The sequence below is a fragment of the Semicossyphus pulcher genome, unplaced genomic scaffold (assembly GCF_022749685.1).
Source record: "Semicossyphus pulcher isolate SPU_LCO1_2020_fin unplaced genomic scaffold, fSemPul1.0.p SCAF_11, whole genome shotgun sequence".
Classification (NCBI taxonomy): Eukaryota; Metazoa; Chordata; class Actinopteri; order Labriformes; family Labridae; genus Semicossyphus; species Semicossyphus pulcher.
Genome location: NW_027211615.1, coordinates 20515421 through 20525200, shown reverse-complemented (window position 1 = coordinate 20525200; position 9780 = coordinate 20515421). Strand labels below are relative to the sequence as shown.

General features: G+C 43.0%; 1 protein-coding gene across 1 annotated transcript; it reads right to left on the bottom strand.

Moving 5' to 3' along the window:
• Positions 1 to 1718: 1718 nt before the first annotated feature.
• LOC138612693 (NLR family CARD domain-containing protein 3-like) lies at positions 1719 to 9442 on the bottom strand. The gene is made up of 10 exons (XM_069686082.1): positions 8529 to 9442; positions 8290 to 8418; positions 8092 to 8199; positions 7701 to 7779; positions 6867 to 7095; positions 4985 to 6788; positions 4732 to 4905; positions 4412 to 4585; positions 2725 to 2771; positions 1719 to 2629 (listed from the first exon to the last, which is right to left on the bottom strand). The coding sequence occupies exons 1-10, from the start codon at positions 8615 to 8617 to the stop codon at positions 2064 to 2066; spliced, it is 3399 nt and encodes a 1132-aa protein (XP_069542183.1). The 5' UTR covers positions 8618 to 9442; the 3' UTR covers positions 1719 to 2063.
• Between the last annotated feature and the right edge of the window lie 338 nt (positions 9443 to 9780).

Sequence of the window (9780 nt, the reverse complement as noted above, 5' to 3'; positions counted from 1 at the left end):
CCAAGGCCCTATAAAAGCGTTCACTGCTCAGTACAACTCATTAAAAAATAATAAAGTAGAGAAAAAACGTTAATTGTAAAACAACCACACACGCAAACACACACATGCTCTAATCTGACTATAGACTACAAGGTCTTCCTCCTTAAAAGAACTTCCTTGTTATAAGCAACAAAAGTTTTTTTGCTTAAACTAAATAAGTGTGTCATAATAGAAAGAGAACTCTTTCTTTTTTATAATGATCGTCTGAACATATTCCGTGTTTTCACAGCGGCAGCCATCTGCCGCTGTAGAAATCTAAATGAGCAACGAAATGCTTCGCAATCTTACTTGTGTTTGGTTTGTTTCAAAGACCATTACATAAGTAAATGGATGCAGGTTCGCTCTCTTATCATCCAGTCTCCATCTATAAACAGCTTCTGTATGAGTGCTCAGAAAGTGTCCTTGAAAAATCCATGACAAAAATACTTTGACTAGGACTGAAAGCAAAGCTCCTTAAAACAAAAAGAAACAAGGCTTTATCTCTTTGTTGTTTGCTGTTGTGCCCAGGTAATGCATCACAAAAAGGACTATACTGTCATGGTCCTGAAGGAAAAGAAATAGAAAATCACTTGTATTTGTCTCACTTGTCACTGTCAGAGGTGTACCAATAAGCATAAACAATGGTTCTGTTCAACTGTCCATTTACGTGTCTCTTGCAGCGAGCTATTTTAAACAAAACCAGGACCCTGCAATTTTAAGCATCTTAAAGGAATGCAGTAATTAAGGTGATTAATTACAGCTGTGTGTTTGCTGCTTTGACATGTCAGAAGTTGTGCTGTTAAAAAGGGCAGAATGGCCTGAATGTTACCACTCCTGTTACTCTCCGTCAGGAAGGCTAACTAGCAAAGTCATGGTTAGCCTAGCTTAACACGAAGGGAGTAACTTAACCGCAAGATGAAACAGCTAGCCTGGCTTTCTCCAAACTTAAACAGAAATACAACTGCCAACACCATTATTAACATGCTTATTGTTTGATCTTGACTCGCACAGAAATTTTAGAGGGACAGTTTGTGGCTTGTCGAACTACAACTGAACAAGTTAGCACCTTTGTGCAATCTCTGCCGCCATAATTCAGGTTGCCAGATGTGATTAGTGAGGAAAGGTTTTGGCATAATTCTCTGTACAAGCAAATTGTAACAATACTGGCAACCTCACTGTAATCCATACACAGTAAATCTCACTGAAACAATTTGTAACTTACATTGCTGTTTGAAATGATGAATAAACAAACAAGATATTACAAGTTAATTTTAGCTTTATAGGTGTATTTTTGTGTTGGTAAGATACAGACCTAAGACAAATGTTTCCTGCTTCCTGTCTCTACGCTAAGCTAAGCTAACTATGTTGTATCTACTGCTTTGTACCATATACAAAGACATGAAATTAAAGTCAACTTCTTATCACACTTTCAGGAATAAAATGAGAGAGACAGTGCTAAGCTAACTGTGTCCCCTTACCTGCTTCCTGTCTTATGCGTCCTTTGCATTAGAATACAGCAAGTCTAGGGTCCTCTCCCCGTAGTTGGGCAGTTCACATACTGCTCAATTGGCCTACTAAAGCTGCAGTAGGCTAATTGAACTCACTGCTGCTCTGTCTGACAGGTCGATCAGCGTCCTGACGTCTTTTCTTATTTTCAGTAAAAAAAAAACTCACACAGTCAGAGTTTTTTCACCTTTTTATTAGCCAATGTTTTTATTTCTTCTGATTTCAGGGGGTGCTGCAGCACCCTCAGCACCACACTTCCGGCGCCGATCAAGCTCTCTTGTGATACATTTAAAGCACTCTTGGGGGCCTCCTGGTGGCGTCGGGGGGCCTAGGCAGGCACTTAGTTCGCTTATGCCTTGGGCCAGCTCTGTCAGACGGGTTACCATTTCTGCTAGCACCTCTTTTGGTGAGCTTTTATTTTATGTTCTTCATCTGATTTACTTCCTCTTTGTGTCAGGATTTTTCAGTATAAAACATTTCTGACATTAAAAACAAAATCAGCCAAATATTAATCAAAGTGAAGCCTCGTCCACCAACATTTAGACCACAGGACTCAAAGGAGACTCTCTTTCCAACAGAGAAAACAGACGCACTGAGGAACCAGGTGACCAGAACATAAACCCAGGATGAAGAGATTGAGTGAATGTGGTGCTGAAGGTGTGGAGGTGGATCGGTGTGTCAGAGGAGACTCTGTAGAAGGACAGAGTGCCAGCAGGACAGTCCACATGTACTGCCACTCTGTGAGAGACAGAGGAGGAGAGAGGGAGGTCTGTTACTCTGTTATTGTGACGCACAGAGTAACCCCGATCAGAGCATCTCAGACTCCAGGACTGATCATTCCATCCAAACAAACAGTAATCACTGTCTCCTTTCCTTCTGATTCCTCTGTAACTCACTGATATATAAACCTCTCCACTCCACTCAACCTCCCAGTAACAGCGACCAGTAAGACCATTACTACACAGCAGCTGAGGCCAGTTATCAAATCTGTCTGGATGATCAGGATATGACTGATCCTCTCCAACAAACGTCACCTTCCTGTTGTTGTCAGACAGTTTGAGCTCTCTGTTCAGTGTGTTTGAGTCCAGAGTGAGTTCACAGAAATCTGATGGAGGGAAAACAGCAGCAGTTTACCATCAGACAGGGTTGATTCTTTGTCTGCTTTTTTGTCATCATGAGTGAAACTGATTCCACACTTACACTTCCTCACGTCAGGTTTTAACCTCTGCTCTCCACCGTGGCCCATCCTGGAGGAAGAAACATAGTCAGATTGATATTCTATCCAACACGAGTCCTAACTGCTGTTCAACATGAAGCAGTGTTCCTCAATTTGTCACTGTGACGGAGACACAGGCTCAAACTCATCTGAGTCAACTGTCTCATCAGTCACTTTATCTGAGAGAAAGACGTGAAGAAGAAGAAGACAATATGATGTTCACACATCACTGAACTTAAACACAGATGAATGTCTGGTTCAGCTCGTTTGTAAAGGAAAAGATCTTAGATGGATACAGGGATACAGACTGTTTGTACTTTTGTGCCACCTGTATCTGTCTACACCAATTATGACTTAAATAATAGAATTACATGCTTTGTAATTAATTCATCGCTGTTAATTGCGTATATAAATCTTTTTTGTAAAAAGCACCACATCCTATGTAGACTTACTCAGTCCTCATGACCCATAGATCTCACTTCCACACTTTAATTGTGACTCTCTTCTTAAGTCTTGATTCACAAACTCCATTAATCTGATAGCTTTGCATCCCTTCAGTTCCCCAAACACCTGCACCTCTGCACACAGCTGCTTGCCCCGCCCCCCTCTTTCTGTCTCTCTGTCTGCATTATTGACTGTCTTCATCAGCAGTCTTTAGTCACAAAAGTTTAATGTTTTACCTCCTGATTCAGTTTTCACAGCACTTTAGCCATGTGTGTTGTTTATGATGTAGGGTTCAAAATGATTGATCAATTACAAAATTGCATCGGCACCTTAAAAAAGCTTGAAAACAGCCACAGATTTATGTTTGTTTTAAAAGGAAAAGCTTTCCTCCACTCATTGGATCTGGTCCACATCCAGACCTAACTTCAACCCAGCTCCGCGAACCATGTTCCGGCCCTGCCCCCCATCAAAAGTCGCTCACCTCATACTCCACTTTACGTACTTAAAGTGTTTGAAGGTGAAGAAGTATGTATGGGTGTATATACGTATCTGTGTATGTTTGTGTATATGTAAATATATATATATTTGTGTGTATTATTTATAATCTGTTATAATATATCTGCCACTGTCTGTAAAGCACTTTGGTCAGCTCACGTTGTTTTAAATGTGCTATACAAATACACTTGACTTGGAAACCATTTCTCACTGTTGACAGAAACCCTAATTCCAACTGTTTTGTTTTTCAGGTACTTCCTCTTATGAATCAGGTGTGTATTAAAGGGATAGTTTGGTCTGTTTGAAGTGGGTTCGTATGAGATACTGATCAATAGTAAGTGTACTACATACTGTGGATGCAGGTCAGTACGGCACCAGTGTGAAAGCTACGCTATATGCCGCTGCAGATAGGGTCACTTTATCCACTAACAAAGACGTCCCACCTAAAAAAGCAATAGTGGTTTCAATTGTACTCTATATTTGAATAATTCACCATGTTTCACTTTTCAGTACGAAAGCCTCTTTATCTGGCACTACTTTGTGTGGACCGCAACACATACGTGTTACTACGCCTGCAGCGTACAGTGTCAGATCAGCTGTTTGTGTCAGCAGTTTGTAGAAGAAACAACAAACAAGCTGGAAATAGTTTCATCTTCTGCCCACTCCTCTGAAAGGAATTGATGAAGGACCTGTTGCACCTGCAGTGTTTGAGGTCTTGTAGACTGTCCTTACCTCAGAGTGTCCAGTCTCCAGTGTGGATCCTCCAGTCCGGCAGACAGCAGCGCCACTCCTCGTTCTCCTGGATGATTGAAGCTCAGGTCCAGCTCTCTCAGATGGGAGGGGTTGTACCTCAGAGCCGAGGCCAGAGCAGAACATCCTTTCTCTGTGATCCGACAGCCTGACAGCCTAGAATAATAACACCATTGCATACTTTACATAATCAGATGATTATGAAAATCCTATAGTTGTTGACAATCTTCACTCAGAAGAACATTAAGCCGGGTTAGCTTGAGTTAAATGATCAAGTGTTCAACAAACAGCCTTATAGTGACCTGAGGGTTTCCAGTGTACAATGTGGATCCTGCAGTCCAGCAGACAGCAGCTTCACTCCTGAGTCCCGCAGGTTGTTGTTACTCAGGTCCAGCTCTCTCAGACGAGAGGACTGGGAGCTGAGAACTGAAGACAGAGCTTCACAGCTTCTCTCTGACAGCCTACAACCACTCAGCCTGAAGAAGAATAAGCGATGAGCACAAACAAAATGTTAAATTTGTTATGAACAAGATTTTATAAAATTCATCCACCTACAGAGCTTTGTTGGAGGCTTTGACCACCGGCAGCAGCCTCAGAAGAGCCTTCTCTGAAGCAGAGTATTTCTTCAGGTCAAACATGTCCAGATCTTTTTCTGATGACAGTAAGATGAAGACCAGAGCTGACCACTGAGCAGGAGACAGATTATCTGTGGAGAGACTTCCTGATCTCAGGGACTGTTGGATCTGCTCCACCAGAGTGTGATCATTCAGTTCATTCAGACAGTGGAACAGATTTATGCTTTTCTCTGATGAGAGGTTGGCATTGATCTTCGTCTTGATGTAGTGGACTGTTTCCTGATTGATCTCTGAGTGACTTCTTGTCGCTGCCAGCAGGCCGCACAGGAGACTCTCACTGGTCTGCCGTGAAAGACCCAGGAGGAAGCGGAGGAACAAGTCCAGATGTCCATTTGGACTCTGTAAGGCCTTGTTCACAGCACTCTGATGGAGAAATTTTTGATTACGTTTGTCTCTATAGATTTGAGAGATTGGGGATGTTGTTTGTTCTTCTGACATCAGATTGACACCAGAGTTGATGAATGTCAGATGGACATGAAGAGCAGCCAGAAACTCCTGAACGCTCAGATGGACGAAGCAGAACACCTTGTCGTGGTACAGTCCTCTCTCCTCTCTAAAGATCTGTGTGAACACTCCTGAGTACACTGAGGCTGCTATGATATCCATGCCACACTCTGTAAGGTCTGACTCATAGAAGATCAGGTTTCCTTTCTGCAGCTGCTCATAAGCCAGTTTTCCCAGAGACTCAATCATCTTCTTGTTCTCTGAACTCCAGTGTGGATCAGTCTCAGGACCGCCGTCATACTTAATGTTCTTCAGTTTGGACTGAACCATCAGGAAGTGGATGTACATCTCAGTCAAGGTCTTGGGCAGCTCTCCTCCCTCTCTGCTCTTCAATACATCCTCCAGAACTGTAGCAGTGATCCAGCAGAAGACTGGGATGTGGCACATGATGTGGAGGCTTCGGGATGTCTTGATGTGGGAGATGATTCTGCTGGCCTGCTCCTCATCTCTGAATTTCTTTCTGAAGTACTCCTCCTTCTGAGGGTTAGTGAACCCTCTGACCTCTGTCACCATGTCAACACACTCAGGAGGGATCTGATTGGCTGCTGCGGGTCGCGTGGTTATCCAGAGGCGAGCAGATGGAAGCAATTTCCCCCTGATGAGGTTTGTCAACAGCACATCCACTGAGGCGGACTCTGTAACATCAGTCAGGATGTCATTGTTGTGGAAATCCAGAGGAAGTCGACACTCATCCAGACCGTCAAAGATGAACACAACCTGGAACTCTTCAAACCTGCAGATTCCTGCTTCTTTGGTTTCAGTAAAGAAGTGATGAACAAGTTCCACAAAGCTGTACTTCTTTTCTTTCAGCACATTCAGCTCTCTGAAGGTGAATGGAAATGTGAACTGTATGTCCTGGTTGGCTTTGTCTTCAGCCCAGTCCAGAGTGAACTTCTGTGTTAAGACTGTTTTCCCAATGCCAGCCACTCCCTTTGTCATCACTGTTCTGATTGGTCGATCTCTTCCAGGTGAGGCTTTAAAGATGTCTTCTTGTCTGATGGTTGTTTCTGGTCTGTGTGGTTTCCTGGATGCGGTTTCAATCTGTCTGACCTCATGTTCATCATTGACCTCTCCAGTCCCTCCCTCTGTGATGTAGAGCTCTGTGTAGATCTGATTCAGAAGGGTCGGGTTTCCTGCTTTAGCAATCCCCTCAAACACACACTGGAACTTCTCCTTCAGGTTCGACTTGAGTTTATGTCGGCACTCTGCAGCAGGAGTTCCTGAATGAGCAAACAAGAAATGTAATTAATAAGTTTAAGCTTCAAACATCAGAATGGTGTTCATTTTCCTCATCTTACTGCTCTGCAGACAGTCAGCCAGCTCCTCCTGCTTTATTCTCCTCAGGAAGTGCAGTGTGATCTTCAGAAATGCCTCTCTAGTGCTCCTCCTCTGCTCTTCCTCCTCACTGTCCAACACCTCCTCATCTTCCCTCTGACTCTCTAAGCATTGTGGGTAATCTGGACTCAGACCCCTCTTGATCTTCTTCAGCTCGTTTTTCACAAAACTGACAATGTTCTCCTCCAGCAGCTGGAACAGAACAAAAAGTAAACTTTGACTTGTAGAACTCAAAAGTCTGGGTGAGACCACCATCTACCACGATCTCTGACTCTATGAGGTGCAGAAATGCTCCATTCAGTCAATAAAACTGTGACTGTGAACATGATTCAGGCAGACATGATGTTTGCAGTAAGTAAAAAAGACAGGGGAGCACAAAGACTAAATAAACGTAGGAGGTGAAGCTAATCAGACACAGGTGAGACAATCAGGGGGCAGGTGAAAACAATCAGGGCAGGGCACAGAATCAAACAAGCGGGAAACACAAAGGCAGGAAGTGGACCAACACGAGAGACAAGGTGACAAAGTAAAACAGGAAATTATCTAACCAAAGAGACACAAGTGAAATACTTCACTAAACAAGACTAACTACTGACAAGAACACAGAATAAACTAAATACAAAACTAAACGATGAGAACTCATGACAAGGGACAAAGTGACAAGGTAAAACAAGACATAATAACTGAACACCGAAATACAAGACAAAACCAGAACTAAACTAGAAACTCATGACAACATGAAAATGTACTTTTCAGTAAACTTTGATTCACAGTAGTCGCTGTGTTCATTTACACACCATAAATACGGAGTCCAGCTGTGTTTGATGCTGCTGGGCAGACTGGCCAATGGGAACCTCTGACCTCTGCTGCTGAACTCTGTGGATCAAATATAATATAATAAACAGTATATAATATGATGACACAATAACAGTGTTACATGTGATAGATTCTATCTAGTGGGTGCTGTTAGAAACACTGCTGGATCCTCCTACAAACACAGGACACACATGAAGCTACATGTTCAGTACAGTTATTTATGTGTAAAACACAGTTTACTGCTGTTGGATCCTGCTGGAAACACAAACGCTGAGAAATGTTCAGGTTCACATATAAAACACTGATGACTGTTATGTTCAATTTTTGATGTTTTAATTCAGAACAACAGAAGAATGTCCCAAATGTTCTTACCTTTGGTTGCCATCTTTGAAATCAGTAAGTCGAAACATAGAGCCGTCACTCTTTAAGGACACACAGCTGGGAGCAGGTCCAGGAGAGTCTGGTCTCTCTTGTTCGACACTGAAAGAATCACAAATAGTGACGTTAATGAACACCAAACGTTTGAGTATTTTAATACTGAAAATGACAAACAAACTGATATCAGATTACTTTTGATCTCCAGACTGACGTCCATCTTTGAACACGATGAATCGGCCAATAGACTGGTCACTTTTGAAGGACACGCAGCTGGAACCAGGCTCAGGTCCAGCAGAGTCTGCTCTGCGCTGCTGCTCTGGCCTTCAACACAACACACACAGAGCTGTGAGTGTGAATAATGATGGTGGAGTGATGCGAGTGCTGAGCTCTGACATGGAGAAGAGTGATGGAGTTAGAGATCTTCCTCTCACCTCTGAGCTTTGGTCTGGCTGTCATGTTCCCCACGCAGAGTGGTTTTAGAGGGAGGGGCTCCCTCCTCTCTGTCCTCACACTGATTCATAGCAGAGCCCTCACCTTCACACAAACACAATATGCTTATTCATTACAACCAGCTGTACATCACAGAGACATTAGTTCTAATCTTTCTCAATAACATGACACAAATAGAAACCTTGTTGGAGCCCCAAACAGGAAGTGATGAGCCCAACAATTAAAAAGTGTTTTTGCATATTGACCTAAAAATTTTTAAGACTTTTGTTTTGATGATTAAATCTTTAAACACGTGTTTAACAGACAGACATATGATGGGTGTAATTTCCTGTTCCTGTGGGGCCCCTGACAGCCGAGTGGCTCGGAGACACCACCCTCCACCCTGCGCTGGCTCTGCTCCATTTAGAAAGGATGTGAAGCCTTGGGGACAGTTGAGACCTGGACCGTGCTAAAGGCTCTTCAGTGAAACCGAGTCATTATCAGAAGATGGTCAGTGTCAACGGTTTCAAAATAAAAGCACCTGAGCCAAGTTGATCGGCCTGTCGGACCAGTTCAGACACGCATTTTTCACTCATGGTGCAACTCAGATTACAATCAAACTGCTGCTGATTCTACTTGACAAACACAAACTATACGACACATAAATCTTTGTGAAATCACTACTCTTTAAGTGAGAAAGAAACTCTACAGCAGATTTCAAACAGCCAATCAGCATCAAGAAACATCTGTACAGTTAAACAGCGATACAGCACAATGTGAGCACAGTGAGGTCATCAAACATGGACAGATGTCTCTGGAAGGATTCTCACCTGTTGACTTCAGGTCAGCTTACAAACATTTACTTTACCACTTAGTTTCACCTTTACATGAGGAGAGAAGAAACTGCTGGTTTGTCCCTCGTCAGTCCCGGTGTCTGTGTGCATAGAGTCACATCCTCATAACTCCAGTGTGACGTAAGAACCAGTCTATCCTGTGGCAGAAACCCAGTCAGAGAACTCACAGATCACATGATGTAGTTCTACTATCAGATTTCTAGGTGCTAACTCACCTTCTAATGAAACATCAGAGGTGTGACGAAGCAGCAGTTGATACTAGAATGTATTTTGGACATGTTATGAGGTAGAACACAGCCTGAGATACCCTGGAGGGTCCTTCTCTCTGTTTCCTCAGTTCTGGTTCCTAACAAAGGGGGTCAGAACCTCCGACTGCTGATGATACCAATGATGATGTTAC